The sequence below is a fragment of the Mirounga leonina genome, unplaced genomic scaffold (genome assembly GCF_011800145.1).
Source record: "Mirounga leonina isolate KUSES-001 unplaced genomic scaffold, KU_Mleo_1.0 Mir_82, whole genome shotgun sequence".
Lineage (NCBI taxonomy): Eukaryota > Metazoa > Chordata > Mammalia > Carnivora > Phocidae > Mirounga > Mirounga leonina.
The window spans coordinates 24,696,214-24,711,654 of record NW_023270825.1 but is presented as its reverse complement, the minus strand read 5'-3'; the positions used below and the strand labels follow the sequence as shown (position 1 = coordinate 24,711,654).

Here is a 15,441-nt window from a genome sequence, read left to right as displayed (position 1 = left end):
GCTCATCGGGGAAAATAGAGATGCAGAAGAGTAAACAGAAATTGCTTAGTCAGCAACTGTCCCGCCCCCAAGAGGTGAATGTAAATAGCCTGGTGGGGGGGGGAGGGGAGGGCAGTCCGCCAGCACAGGTCCTTCCCACAGATGCCACCTCCTTGAAGGCTTTGCAGCAGCACCAGCATTTATGTTGTATGTTGGTCGGGAAGGTGTCCCCTATGTTGGAACTATGTGGCCTCAGCTCTAGAAAAACACACTTGCTGACTCGGGTCAGAATTAATATCAATTGAATTTATTACAAGTTACTAAGCTCCAAGGCACATTACAGTGTTCTGTTAACTACAGAAATGTATAAAGGACAAACAGAGCAGATTCCCCATGTCTAGCATTTCGCTCTACTGTTCAAAAGCATCCGTGCATCAATAAAGCAAAAACAAAACAACACGTGAAGATCCAACACATTCAGGTCAGTAGAAACAAACCAAAACATTTTCCCTCACAAACTTGCAACAAAAAACACCCCACCCCACCCCCGACACCCCCCCTTGCCATTTTGCAAACAAAACAGAAAAACAAAAAACAAAACAGAACAAAATGGAACAAAATAAAGTGAAGACTTCAACTCTTGGGGCTGTTTAGAAAGAAGCTTTCACCATTTTATAGCATCTTTTTTTTTTTTAGGCAGCAACACTGGCCTTGGCAAAAAAAAAAAAAAAAAGTCATTTTCTTTTGTGTTTTTTTTTTTTCCTTTCAGAGAGTGCATAACATTTACAAAAATACACACCAGCAGCAGTCGTTGCTAAGGGCTATTAATTCTGTACCTAGGCAAACACTCTGCCACCAAATAAATGCTAACGAAATGATGCAAATGACCCAACCAATATTATACTGCTTAACACAAACCAGCTTATCCTTCAAATGAAGAAGTTACATACCTTTTGTTTCAAAATATAGAAACATACGACGAAAATAATGTCTATACATAAGACTAACTTTTTGCAGTTTGTTATATTCACAATTCTACATCTTGGGGGTGAGGGAAGGGAGGGTCGCTGCGGGTGGGGGAGGGGCCCTCTGGATCGGAGAGGAGCTGGTCAGGGGCAGAGGAGGTGGCGGTCTTGTGGTTCAAGGGTCTCTCTCCTTTTTCACTTTAACATCTCCAGCTAAGATCGTTGCGATTTCGCCCTGCATGAAGGCCCAAGGTACATTCGACCCAACCAGGGGGCATTTCTCTCCGCTGGGGCAGTACACCTCGCCGGTGGCCCCCTGGGCCTTGATACTCTCTCTAGAGCAAGGGAAACAGAATTTGTGGCTGGGGACGGATGGGCACTGAACGAAATGCGTGTCCTCCAAACGTTCGTGGCAAATGGTACAGCAGAGGGGCCCGCTGTTGGCCATGGGGGAATCCGGAATGTTTTGGGGGTGCACTTGGTCCATGCCCGGGTGGGTGCTAGGCGGCGGGGGCGCCACCTGTAAATTCAGGTCCCCGTTCCGTGATGCCAAGCGGCGCTGCCCGGGGACGGAGGCCGGCGACACCGGGCTGCTGCTGTTGCGCCTCGCGGACGCAGTGGTGGAGTGCACGGAACTGCCGTCCTTGGGCGAGTGCGCCGTGCCCAGAGTGTCCGCCACCGACATGAGGGCGGCCATGGGGGACGGGCCGTTCTGAGGGGCTGACTCGGGCGGCGTGGTCCTGTTGGAATGCGGTCCCAGGGGCGGAGGCGGTGGGGGCGGACCCCCGGCGGCATGGCCCGGCGCCGCAAAGCCCCCGGCCGACATGGTGAGCTTTAGTGCCTCGCTCTGGTTCGCCATCCACTGCTGCCTCTGCTGCTCCTCGCCCAGTTTTAGGGCGCCCTCGGCGGAGTCCGGGGGCTCGGGGGACGCCTTCCTCTTGCGAAGGCTGGCGGCTGTGCCCCGGCCCGAAGGGGTGGCGGGCGGCAGGGCCCCGGTGCCCGGGGGCGCGCTGGGGGCGCGGCTCAGACTCACCAGCGCCGTGGGCAGCATGGGGCAGCTGGCGTCCAGGTAGGGCTGGGGCAGCATGTCGGCGCCGGGCACGCCCTCCTTGAAGAAGCGCACGGCCTCAGGCAGCAGGTCTCCGAGTAGGCGCCAGTCCCCAGAGCCGTGCTTCTTCTCGTACTCCAGGTACTTGAAGCCGGAGGAGAGACCCCGGCCGAAGTCCTTCATACAGTCCTGGTACATCTGCTTGGCCACACCAGATGCGCTGGAGTACACGTTGCCTGAGCCCGTGGGGTACTCAATGAACAGCTTCAACTCGTAGTCCATGCCGGGCTTGGAGACAGCATCGAAGGCGAAGACGCGGCCCAGCAGCGAGTGGTCCTTCTTGAAACGCACCTCGTAGGGCGTGCAGCCGGCCAGCGTGAGCAGCGTGTCGCGGACCATCTTGGGCTTGTTGGCCCACTCCTCCGCGCGGTTGCGCAGGCTCTCGCTCAGCTCGGCCAGGGCCTCGGCGTTCCGCTGCTTCTCCTTCAGCTCGCGCTCCTGGTCTGTGCTCGAGACCGAGCCGGGCCTTTTGCCGCCAGCACCCACACCCACCTCCGCCACTGACGACGAGGTCGAAGACGACGCCGAGGACGACGCGGTTGATACGCCCGGGGCGCCCCCAAGACAAGCGGGGCCCCCGGGCGCCCCTGGGGGCGCGGGCGTCGGGGGCCCACGGCTGCCCAGGCCGTGGGGCGGCGGTGGGGGCAGCACGGCGGCACTGGCCGGGCCGTTAAGTAGCGTCTGCGGCAGCAGGTTGGGGGGCACCGTGAGCTGGGGGCCTCCACCACCCCCCGGGTTGGGCAGCCCCGTCACCAGGCCACTGTGCGTCCCGCGCCGAGACGCCACCGACGCCGCGGCCGAAGAGGAGTTGGGGCTCTGGCGGTTCAGCTCCGGGGGTCCCTCCTCCGGTGTCGGCTTGGGGAAGCCATTGGGGCCCCCCAGGCCGTTGGGCAGCCGCGCCGCGTGGCTGCTGCTTCCCAGGCTCACCGGCGGTGGCGGGTACTCGAAGCGGCTGCGCTGCTCCACCGCGGCGGCGGCGGCGGCTGCGGCGGCGGCGGCCGCGCTCAGGCCATAGCGCTCCAGGCCGGACGGGGCCGCCAGCACAGCGGGCTTGCTGGAGCCATCGACGTGGTTGAGCTGCTGCTGTTGCTGCTGCTGCTGTTGCTGCTGCTGCTGCTGCTGCTGTTGCTGCTGCTGTGCGGCGGCGGCGGCGGCCGCTGCAGCCGCCGCCGCCTCCTTAGCGGACAGGGCCACCGTCTTGACCCCGACGGGCGGCGGCGGCCCGGGGGAGCGGCCGTCCTGAAAGCAGCCGTGCGCCCGCTTCAGCTGGCGCGCCGTCTCGATCACGAACTCGATGCGATCGGCGCCCTCGTAGTTGACGCAACCGCGGCATACGGGTTCCGAGAAGTCCCAGATCATGGCCCAGGGCATGCGGGGCAGGTCGCACAGGTAGCAAGACTGTCTCCGGGACGAGGACACCTGCGCCGCCGACATGATGCCGGCCCTGGGGAAGGAAGGCCCCCGCCCAGGCTGTCTCCGCCGCGCCTTCTCCTCCGGGAGGACCGGCCGGCTGGGGAGGGAGTCCGGCTGCGGGGGAGGAAGGGGGGGCGAGAAAGTTCTGCCCCAGGGGCTGGAGGGAGCGCGAATCTCCACCGCCCGGCGCAGCGCCTCTCCGCGGGGGCTCCACCGCCGGGGCGGCAGACGAGTTCAGCCCGCTCCTCGCCCCCACCTCCTACTGCGGCTGTGTCGTCGGGAGGGGAGCTCAGGCGCCTTCTTCCTGGTGCCGCGGACCCGGGCTGGAAGCTCCGGGCCCGAGGGGAGGGGGCGAGGGTGCCGGGTGCTGGCCGCCGTTGGCTCTTGGCCCCCTCCCCGGAGTGGCTGGTGCTTGGAAGCTCGAAAGGGGCTGTTTCTTCCTCTCCCCTGGGGGCCCCCCTACGAGCTGCGTCCTCTCCCCGCCAGGCTCCCTGGGGCGAAGGCTAGAGGGTTCAGTGCCACCCGGTGCCCGGGTCCAATCTTGCTGAAGTCGCCGCTTCCCCGGAGGGCCGGGGGTTGGGAGGGGGTGGCAGCCGAGAGGAGCTTCTCCCCTCCGCAGCGTCGGCCGTTCCGCTGGCGGCGGCTGGGCTTGCACGGCCGGAGGGAGCCGCCGCGGCCACTGCTTCCAGGACGCACGAGAGCAGAGGAGAGGAGCGCACGCACGCAGGCTCCGGCCGCCCCCAGGCCTGGCCGGCGCCCGGGCCGCCGCGGCTGGCGGCGCTCACGTTGGCTGCAGGGCGCTCGCGCGGCGCCTCGGCCCGGGTCGCATCCCTTCCCGCTCGCACTCGCCCGGAATGTGGGGTTGTGATTGTTACTCTACGTTCCGGAGGCGCGTCTCGGCGCTCCCGCTCGCGCTGCGGCTCGCGCTGTCCCCGGCTTGGCCGCGCGGGATGCCGCCCGGGCGGAGCGCTGACGTCACCGCCATGCTCTGCACCAGTTCTCCCCCCTCCCTCCCCTTTACACTTCCTCTGTCTGTGGAGCCCACTTGTTGCTTGGGAAATGCGCATGCGCGGCAGGACGCCCAGATTCCTCCCAGTCGGCCCCGCCCCCGCGCCTCCGCCTTCCCCTCCCCCCCACCGTGTGTGTACAACAGCTGAGGCCCTGCGAGCTAATGCTGGACGTCCTGGGCTGGGGGGTGGAAATTAAACAGACGATGACCTTTCCTTTCCCCGCCCGGCTTTCCCAAGTAAAAACGCATTTAAAAACCACAAGCGTCATTTCCGATCCCGCTCCCCACCCCACCTCGAGCAGTGCATTTAAATGCCCAGTTTCAAGATTTTCCTTGCGAATTTCTTACAGGGTATTACTCATTTCGTCTGTAATCAACACCCCCACCCCCCGGTATGGATGTTGCATCCATTGCTACCACTGATGCCAAAGCACCTGCAAAATTAGCTGTTTTCCATTTGCCCAGAAACTGCCTTTTCGATTTGTTTTTGTGCTCTGGTCTAGGAACCTGAGTTACAACGACAGAGCTAAATGAATTCAGGGTGAGCTACTCCTCCTCCCAATCGCACTCTAAAAATTTTGGCTGAATGTCTAAAGAAGCTACGAGCACCCGGAGGCCTTTAAGGAAAACACTGGCTGCGCACAGCTGCAGTTGGGGACAGGGAGGGGGAAGGTGCTGGAGGGGCCAAACAGGTGAGTGGTTTTTCTGGATTTGATAAAAGGAGGTGGGGTGGCATTTAATGAAGCTGCTATCTCTTTGTAAAGCCCAGTGGCAGCTTTCAAAAATTCTTTCTCACGTGCTGTGATTTCATCCCATAGGGCCCCCGAAGGCTGAGCAAAGCCATGATTTCTTTTCCGTTAGGGGATCACTGCTCATCATTATTGCTTATTGCGGAACAGATATGTTGGTCATAGCTGTAGTGACGGCAGTTCAACTGATTCTTCTATGGACTGGGTCTGCTCCCTCCACCGCCATGAAAACTGAGATAATCCTGGGCAAGGCTGGAGGAGGGGAAGCAATATTATGGTATCTCAGGTTCTGCAGTTTGGCGGACCAGGTCGGAATTTCTTCTCTATCACTTACTGACTTTGTGACCTTGATGTAGTTACTTTCTTTCACGTTCTCTCTGTTTTCCATCTGTAAAATGGGATCATACATCCCAACTTAATAGAATTGTTTGAGATGCCATTTTGTTTCTTGTCATAATAGGAGGTAACTCACTGGGACTGCGATAAGCCAGACACTGCTAGGTGATTTTCTTGCATCATCATTAAACTGTCAATATTATCTACAAAGTAGATTCTGTCATGAACTCTGTTTTACAGGCTCACAAAGTAAAGAGGTTAAATAACTTGCCCAGGGTTACACGGCCATTAGAGATGGAGCTGGGATCCGAATCCAGTAAATCTGGTTTGAGAGGTAGCTGTGACAAGCTCAGGTTCTCAAAGGCGGTTTGCAGTGCTCACAATTTCCATCAGTTCCCCCATTCTTCTGTCTTCTGTTACGCACAATCTCATGTAAAGTGCTACGCAAATACCTCTTCGGAACCAACCCCCATCCTTCCCTTTCCAAACAGGTTGTGCCAGTGAGTTTTTACACATACAGAAGTTTTGGATCTGCGACTGCCACAGACTAAAACAAATCCAGCGGGTCGTGTGTGGAGCATAGTGTCAGGCCCACAGGAAGCCGGCAGTAAGTGTTGGTTATAATTAGTACTGATATTAACGTTGGTACTATTGCTAGTTAACATGTGAAAGTCCTTTGTAAATTGCATAAAACATAAGGATCCTTATTCTCATCACTACTATTAACTACTAATTGTAATAAAGTTCCATTGAAGAAACAAGAAGTATTTCTTTTTATTTTGACGCTTGACCTTCAGAGCCTGTTCTCCCATCCAGCACTCCTCAGCACATGGTTCTCCCACTCATTCTGGGGTCATAGGTGCAGAGGAAGGGGAGTTTTAAAGATAGGGAGAAAGGGGGAAGGAGGAGCCCTAGGGAGCCCCTCTTTCATCTCAGAGCAGCCAGATTTCTGTTATTGCAAAAAAGTGAGCTCACTGTGCACCCCCCAACAATAATAAACTTTCCCTGGCAGACTGGCTCCCAGCAGTGACTGCTCTGTAAAGAGCTGCTTCGGAGCACTGCCTCACCCTTCCAGACTTCAGCCCTCCCCACACCACAGCTACCCTGGAGTGAGTCAAAACATAGGGCTGGGATATGGAGTGACATCCCCACCAGCCCATGGCTCCAGGCTCATTAGCTTTGGCTAGGCTGCTTCACCTATTTCTTTACATTAATATTTATTCAGCCCATCCCTTTATTAAACCAAAAATACTGAGGAACAGCAACCTATTCTCAACCCTCTAGCCAGGCTGCTAGAGAAAGCAAGTTGAGAGTCTGTGTCACAGTGTTATGTTTGGTATGCGCACACATATGTCTCCATCTCCCTGTCTGTCTCTGTCTTCGCTGTTACTAAAGGAGAGAGATATATATACACATACATGCCGGGTGTCTTCAGACACACTGAGTTAGAAATAAACATGCATTTAAACAAACTTCCATTACAGTCTCATAATACTTTAATTTAAAAAGCATAGCTCTCTTGCTTCCCTTCCCCCCTCCAAGAATCTCCCATCGTTTATGGTGATCAGTTTTGTCCTAACTGCTTGTCTGAGATGGCCGTGTTTGGGGATGTCAGGGACTGTGAGAGGCAAGAACATCGATGTTTTGGACATAGATTTTCCCCTCCAGGCGAATCCCATGTGACAGTACTGCGTCCACAACATGGGAAGGAAGGAAGCAGGGAGTGCTCCGCCTAAGGCATCAGGTGGAGAGACTCTTCGCTGTGGAGTTTCCCAGATGGGGTCTTCCGGGTGGGGTCTGGGAGATGAGCAAAGCCTGAGGTTCAACCAGGCTCCAGGGGAAACGCCTGCAGTCCTCCCTAAATGTCCTTCCTAAGGCTGTGTCTCCCCGCAGCTTGCCATCTGAGCTGGCACCCTCAGAGAACCCGCCCCCCCCCAAACTGGAGCAAAAGATCAGCTCTCCACTTGACCTTTCCAGAGGCCATAGCCCAACCTTAAGGGTGAGAAGGTCGCACGCAGTGTGCTCACGCACTTCTTTGCTCCCTGCAGTCTCCCTTCTGATCCCCGAGCCGGTTTGTGGCAGAGATGGGTCGGGCTGGGGACTCTTCGGCCTGGCATCCCTGCAGCCAACTGGCTCGGCCTTGGAAGAGGCCCGGGCTGAACCTCGCGTCAACCCCGCTGCAAAGCCACACGGCCAAGCGCCCTGGCAGGAGAAAGGCCTTTTTTGGTAAGGCTGAGCCGGGCGGTAAGCAGGACCCGGTGAAAACAAACGTCTGGGTTGGGCCTTCCTCCGGCCTCTCCAAGGGCCCCCATCTCCGCGAGCCAGGAACCCCCACCCTCACCGCACCCCCCCCCGGGGGGCTCTGCGGGGTGGTGGGGGGAGAGAATCGCTCGGCACGGTAATTTACACATTTACTCCCGGGCGGGTTCTCTGGCGGAAGTATTGGCCTTTTCCTAAAGTATTAATTCTGGTATTTAAAAAAAAAAAGTACTAACTTAGGCCAGGGCGTAGGGTTACGCAAGAGACACTCGAGCGTGAAAGCCCAGGAACTACGTGATTCGCCGAGAACCCCTGGCGGGGGGAGCCTGCGCCGCCCGCCAGGAGCTGCCCAGCCTGCAGCGCGCGGGCCGCGGGGCGCTCGGAGCAAAGCCGGGTGGAAGGAGATTTCGAGGACGTAGTGGTTGGTGCTGGCACAGCGGCCACAGCGAGCGATCAGATCTCTGACCGCTTTCTTCCTGAAGGGGCGGGGAGCAGGGAAGGGAAGAAAGGCAGAGGGAGTCGCGTCTGGTTCCTGCCTCCTCCCCGCTTCCTCTTTGCCAGCGTGCGGGGCACGGGGGAGCCCAGCGCTGTCCTCAGCAAAAGCTCGTGTGGGGAAGTTTTGGGTTTTTTTTTTTTAGGTCCAAAAATAAAGAAACCCCGGAATGAGCCTCCTAGGGACCTGGCCTGGGGGGAAAAAGAGGGGGAAGCGCCAGACAAGGGTGCTCTTCACTGACCCGGTTGAGTTTAAAACAAACACCCGCACCCCAAGAAGGGGAGTAGCGGGGAAAGAGGGCTTGGAGGGCGAGAGTGAGCCGAGAGCTCGGTGGGGGAGCTGTCAAGGCCACAGGTGCGCAGACCCTGGACCCTCCACCCGGCCCAGTGTGCGCATGGGCCTCAGCACCGAGCAGGAGCGCCGCTGGGTTCCCACCCGCCCGCACCAGGGCTGGGGATTTCCACTGGCCGGCTTCGAGACCCGTCGCCGCCGCCGCTTTCCTGCTGGGGGCCGCCAGAAGGCGGGGCCTCCGAGCGGGAAGCCCTCCCTGAGGCCTCCCTTCCCCACGGTCAAGTCGGCTACTGACGGGCAGCCATCACTGCTGTCACGGGTTGGGGTGGACGGCCACGATCTGCAAATATGTTGACTTGCCTGAGCTGGGCGGTCAGCCCCTAACTCAGGAGATGGAGGAAAAGAGGGCGCTTACCATTGCACATTAATGTAAATATGTCCAAGTCCAAGTTGCTCAACTTGGACTTGGCTGACCCTAAATAGCTGTCTGACCTTGAGCAAATCACTTGAACTTTGGTTTCTTAGTCTGTAAAATGGGAGTAATTTCACTGCCTCGTTGGTCTGCGTGGAAAATACGGTATTATAATGTGCTTCATAAAATGTAAGAGATTATGAACAATAAAATGACTGACACTTGTCTAGGGCCCTGAAGTGCATTCCCAGACATTATCTCACCGATCCCCACACCGGCCCTGTGAGGTAGGTGTGACTTTCATCACCCTCCTGTAGAGGTGAGGAAAGCAGGTCTAGAGCTAGTTCGGAATTACTGGAAACCAGGTTCTCTTGGCTTTAAACCCAGCATTCCTTATTCTTTCCCACCAGTTGCTAGCTGTTTTGGGGTGTGGGGGGAGTCCCCAGATGCCTCTAAGAAACTGCCAGAAAGGAAAATGCCTCTCCCCACAGGACTTTGCAGGTTAAGAATGTCACTGCTGTCCCAAGAGATGCAAAATTATGCACAAATTAACACCAGTTATTTGGGAGGTAAAATCAGTCACTGGTCAGCTTCGAGCAAAATGGTGTAACTGTGCTTCCCTGGCATCCCCTGAGACTTTTCTCTCTCCCTCTCTCTCTCTCTTTCTCTCTCTCTGGGTTTTCTATGCCCTGGCCCTAGGCAGGGGTGATGGAGGAAAATCTGAAGCTCTAGAACACACCCAAGTATTAGGAAACTTACTGAACTACCCTTACGGAGGACAGCTGCATTTTAAATGTCCACCCCTGAGGAGGACCCCAGGCTGAATGATGAAGGGGAAGGAGGAAAGTGGAGAGGGTGTATTTTATGGTGGAAGGAACCTCCTTGCAGACTCACAAGCCATCTCATACAAGAAACAGCCCTTTGTTCTCACCTAATTCAGGTAACACTGTGCACACCCACCCCATCTTTCCTGTCCTATCTTTGGGCTAGAGGCCGCTTGATGACTCGATGCCCCCCTCAAAACACTTCTAGCCCAGGGGCACCTGGGTGGCTCAGTGGTTAAGCGTCCTACTCTTGATTTCAGCTTGGGTCATGATTGTGGGGTCATGATCTTGGGATCATGATCTCTGGGTTGTGGGATTGAGCCCCTGGGGGAGGGGGCTCTGCGCTGAGCAGGGATTCTGCTTAGGATTCTCTCTCTCTGTTCCTACCCCCCTCCCCTGCAAATAAGTAAATAAATCTTAAAAAAAAGAAAAACCACTTCTAGCCCAGGAGAGGTCTACACTCCTTGACAACCAAACCTGGCCTAGGCTTCACTGGAGACAGAAAGTGAGGGAACAAGGGGTACCCCCAACCCTGATCCATCCAGAGGACCGCCATGCTTTCACACTTGAATTTCCCTCTCTGGCCAGACCCAGAGGATCCCAGCCTGATATGTCCCTAGTGGGTGTGAAACTATTCTCATCGCTTACTTTTGTTTCAAAGCTGAAACTGGGCCACCAGATGGCCTGGTGGGTCCCCATTCCCCAGCTCCTTGACACGCGCCCTGCCATTTGCCACTGGTTCCGTTACTCAACTATTCGTTTAGAAAGCACTTTCTTTCTCAGTCCTGGGGATCTCATGATTAACCGAGTCTGATCGGCTCCAGCCCCAAATCTAGAAGCCTCCATTTCCTCCAAGATGTCCTGGTTTCCTGAGGTAATAGCGTAAAAGTCCTCAGAGCACTTCCCCAGCCACATGACTGACTTACAGCAATCTATTTCTTCTCTCTGGGCCTCAGTGTCCTCACCCACTGAGTGTGAGTGTTGTTAAAATGTGTTCTCCCTATTCAGGGGCTAACTGTGAAATTCTGTATGTTAAGGCACAGGGCTATAGAAAGGTGAGCCGTTGTCCCCAATCTCTTTTCCAGCTCTAAGCCCCTCTCAGTAAAATAGCTGGAAATCGAGGCCTGATGCTAAGGCCCGCCTACCCTCTTCACCCTGCCCCTGGGAGATTTCCTTCCGAGGCGGCCAGCCTCGCATCTCTGTTCTTCTGGGTGGGCAGACGCATAAGCAGTGACTGCCCCTCTCTACCTAAGAGCCAAAGTGAGAAAGCAGGAGGTCAGGCCCGTCTTCGCTCATCTTTCCTAGAGCGACACAGATTTCCCATCCCCAGACCCTGGTGTGCTGAAGCTTGGAGCAGTTGGATTTATTTGGGGTTTTTACTTTTTTGTTTTGGTCAATTTGGAAAGAAAAGAGGCAATGACCTCTTCTTTAAAAAACAAAACTAGTCAGGAAGTGTGCTGGGCCTGAGTGGCAGGGACTAAGGGTGTAATTACAGGGTTTTGTTCAGCATTTTCGTGTAATTAAATCCAAAGGAAAGCGAGCCTGGCCCAGGCTTCTTGGATGCGGGGTGGACAAGATGGTGTGTGTGTGTGTGTGTGTGTGCCTGTGTGTGTGTTTTGGGGTGGGGGGGTGGGGGGAGGCAGGAGGTGACAGGTAGATTTGCTTTTCAAGCTGAGAAGAAGCGGGTTTCTTGCCTTTATTAATATTTTTACATTTCTTTCCAAAAGGCAGCCGATTATTCACCTTGTATTCAGTGCCACTGCACTCTCCTTAGTGACATTTCCCAGCCGTGCACAGCCTTCTCAGCACTGATTTCTCTGTACCCGGAGACTCTCCCCCTCCCCACTTTTTCATATTGCTGCTTTCTGCCTGGATGCCCACACAATAAACCCACTGCAAAATCCACAGCCAGCTTTCTTGCATACAGTTTCCGTACCAGCGACCTCCGACGCAGGGAAATCGTCCCTCCTTTTGTTTTGAACATCTTCTGGCTTTCCCTATTCTGCTTTGCAATACTTCCTACCATCACGGGCCCCACCCAGCCTTCCCCGCGGCTGCCTCGGTTTCCCCTGGCAAGCCACACACCAGAGCCCGGGGTCTGCAACGTCCCAGACGCCTTCCCCTCGGCTCCTGCTCCCCTCGGTGTCCCTCCGACATTTCCTGGACGTTGTGAACTGGCAGCAAGAATGGATTCACTGTCTGCTCACATTCTTAAGGGCAGGAAACCTGACCCACCCCAAAACCACGCGCTCCAAAGGAAGGGCACTTGCATTTTCCAGGAGGGCGGGCCTCTGCAAGAGTTAGCTAGGCTGGCCTCCGCACCCCCTCCCCTCCCCTCCTCCATGCCCCCCTCCCCCCTCCCCCCACCCGTGGCCACCACGCCCCAAGATTACCCCCTCAATTTATGCCCCCTTCACCTACTCTTCCCAGGAACAGATTGTTTATCAGATCGGGCAGCCAAGAAACCTACTCCTGTTTCTGGCCTCTGCCAGAGATTAATCACACTTGGGAAAGGCACAAAACTTGACTGTGTTGGGGCGGTGGGGTGGGGGGTAGTTAAAAGAAAAGTCCAATAATTTTGACATCTGACAAGCTGATCAAATTGGTGCTACCTTTCCCCTGCTTTCTTTTAGTAAGTCAGTACAGAGGACTGAATTACATTTCAGCCCCACCCCTTCTACCCCCAACCCTGTATTCCCCCTCCTCTAAGTCTTGGTGTTTGATGCTCTAATAGTGCTGACCGGCTTTTAATTCTGATTAACATTCTCAGCTGGTGTGTGTGTGTGTGTGTGTGTGTGTGTTGGGGGGCTGGAAAGACACATTCACAAACCTGACCGCCTGACAAATCCCCCCTTTTCATCCTTCTCTTTGAAATGACATCAAGATGGACTGGGGAGGGGGGATGCGGAGAGGAGCCACGAAAAAAGAGGGAGGGGAAGCAATTTATGTGCTTTTTTAAGGCAGCTAGTAAAATTCCTAAGGGAGAACAAATGCCAAAATTGACTGTCTTGGTGTATTTTAGACCCACTCGTTGGGGTGAATCATGTCAGGGCTTTGCACTGGACCTGGAAGCTTGGGACAGGCACACAAAACATCCTGTGGCCTGGAGGTGCCCTTCTGAAAGAGGCAAAAGATAGGTATTTGCTCTTGCCAGATTCCTTTCCATCAGAATTTTTTTCTCTAATTCATTGCAAGATGGATTAAAAAAAAACTGGGGCTGATAAAGAAAAACCAAGGAGAGAAAACGCCTAAAACATGGCCCCCAAAGGGAAGGTGCAAAACCCATTTGATCCAAGATATAGATATCTCCACCCTGGATTTTTTTTTTTCCCTTTGCTTTACAACTCTGCAGACATCAGGTTAGCAAAAGTAATAAATAGTCCTTGCACAGCAGGGTCTGGACTAGTGAAAACAGTTTACTGAAATTAATGGGCCTCGCTTGAACCAAAACCTCCACTTTGGAATTAATGCCAGACATAGTTTTCCTGAACTCTATCCAACCGCCTAAACGGCAGACTATTTTCGTTCTATTTGTACTGGAAAATAAAGCCCGGGCCCTTGATCTCAATGTAGATTATAATTAAAAAAAAAAAAATTTCAGCACAGTGAACACTATGCCAATTTCCAGTTTCTGCTAGCAGAAGCCCTTGTGTTCTGCGTGACGGTCAGAAGTTATCCGGTAAACTTTCCATTGAAAACCATCTCCGAACTCCCTCCCCATAGGTGGCCTCAGAGCTTTCACCGTGACACCCGAGAGATTCAAGGAAAGCTCCAGAAACAGGCTCAGTTCTCAATAACAACCCTCTTCCCTAGGGCTCTTGGAAAGGCTGGATCTGAACAACGCTGCCTGCGTGACCTCCATTTTCCACCCTCAACGAAAGCTCCAAAGCACCCAACCGAAACCCACCCTTACACACCCCGGGTACTCAGGGTGTCTATCATTCTGAAGCTGCTTTTATTTTTATTTTCATTAATGTATTTTTAAGGGTGAAAGGCGCGCGCACACACATACCCCCCCCCCACAGGCTCACACCCAGTGGTTACGGCAGGTACAGCGGAGACAGGGTGCCCCGACTGTCACTGTCTGATCCCGACCTGCCTCATTCCCCGCACCCCCCCCCCTTATTAATAGAAGCCCGGTCATAGGCAGCCTGCGTTCTGGTTTTCATTGTACAGCCTGCACTGGTGACACAGGACATGTGGAAAATTTTGAGAGCACTGCGGTGAATGGCGTGGAGGGGGAGTGTGAGCAGGGGGAGGGGAGGACGGGAGGAGGGGAGGGGAGAGGAGGGAGGGGAGCGAGTTACTTTTTAGCTTCCGCTAAGTACTTGGCAGCTCGCCAGGCCCGGAGGATTCTGGGAAGCGAAAGCCTCCCCAGTATAAACTGCCAGCTTTAAGCAGCCCTGACAGTTCTGCTCCTTCCAAACTTGGCAGCCGTTCAAAGTGCTCTTTCATTTGAGATGCTGGAAGCCTGCCATGTGCAATGCAGATTTGCTGTGCCTGTGCGCAGAAGGAACTGATAAATGCCGTTGCAGTTGCCATGGGGACAGGAGGCTATCAGAATGGCCTTGTGATCCGCAGCCTCTCAGCGCGGCAGGCTCTCGCTCTGCCTCCTGCCCCTCCTCCCTCCAGTCAGTGAGATGGTGAAATAAATGTTCTGGAAAAAGGTTAACCCTGCCCGCTCTGGTTCCAAAGCCGAGAGAAGCTTAACCTCGAAGCACTTCCCGGGCCTGAAGTGGCAGCCGGGACGCCGGCCTCAGCGCCGTGGCAGGCGGGTCGCCACCCCCCGCCCCCACCGCCACCGCCACCGCCACCCCCTGCTCCCACGATCACGCACACCCCCGATCACGCACACCCCCGGCCCGGCTTCCTGCTCCCTGGGGGCTTTCACCAAGCTGTGTTTTTAATAGAGCTTTTCAGCGAGCCCGAGTGTAAGTCTTTGAGTCATCAAAACCCGGATGTAAACACAGCAGCCTTACATTCTGCACGGTTTGCGTGTATTTTATCTTTTTAATAATATTTTGCTGGCAGCTTAAAACTGCAAGGATGCCAGCTCTTTCGCCAGCCGCTTACATCATGCAGCATCCATCTTAGGGAGGGTGGCTGCCTGCCCTGTCCTGCGCTCGCACTCTGTCTCTCTCTCTTTCTGTCTCTCTCTCTACCTTGAGACGGCAGGGAACGTGGGTCTTTCTGAAGCCATTTTTTTGCGGGAGGGGCGCAACCGGGTCCCTGAGAACCCCGGGTTTAAGAGCGAGCATGACATCACCTTGGGCAACAATAACCGAGGGAGGCTATGTTCCTGTCAGGGACGAGACACTGGGGGATCGGAGGTGAAACCGATCTGTCATTGACACTGTGAGCGAGGGCACACCGGTCCGGATGCGCCCCCCCCCCCCCCATTTTGGACAAGCTGCTCTTTGAAACACGGCCTGATTCAATGTACAGAAACAAAATAGCACATTCAGATTTGGTACATGTTCAGGTCTCCAATGCCAACTCTCCGGGTGGCCTGTTTAATGGGGGAAAAAATGAAATACTCCATTCCAGCCAAGGCCCAGGAAGGCCAAAGAGGTTTGGGGATTTATTTACATTGAACAGTATTC

The 15,441-nt window shown here is 55.1% G+C and overlaps 1 protein-coding gene across 2 annotated transcripts; it reads right to left on the bottom strand.

The window, feature by feature from the left end:
• Positions 1-264: 264 nt before the first annotated feature.
• On the bottom strand, positions 265-4,547 carry IRF2BPL (interferon regulatory factor 2 binding protein like). Of its 2 annotated transcripts, XM_034992396.1 has the most exons (2): positions 3,237-4,546; positions 265-3,041 (listed from the first exon to the last, which is right to left on the bottom strand). In XM_034992396.1, the coding sequence occupies exons 1-2, from the start codon at positions 3,484-3,486 to the stop codon at positions 1,120-1,122; spliced, it is 2,172 nt and encodes a 723-aa protein (XP_034848287.1). In that variant the 5' UTR covers positions 3,487-4,546; the 3' UTR covers positions 265-1,119. The 2 variants fall into 2 exon arrangements, with proteins under 2 accessions (XP_034848287.1, XP_034848286.1); XM_034992395.1 differs by having other exon boundaries at positions 265-4,547.
• Between the last annotated feature and the right edge of the window lie 10,894 nt (positions 4,548-15,441).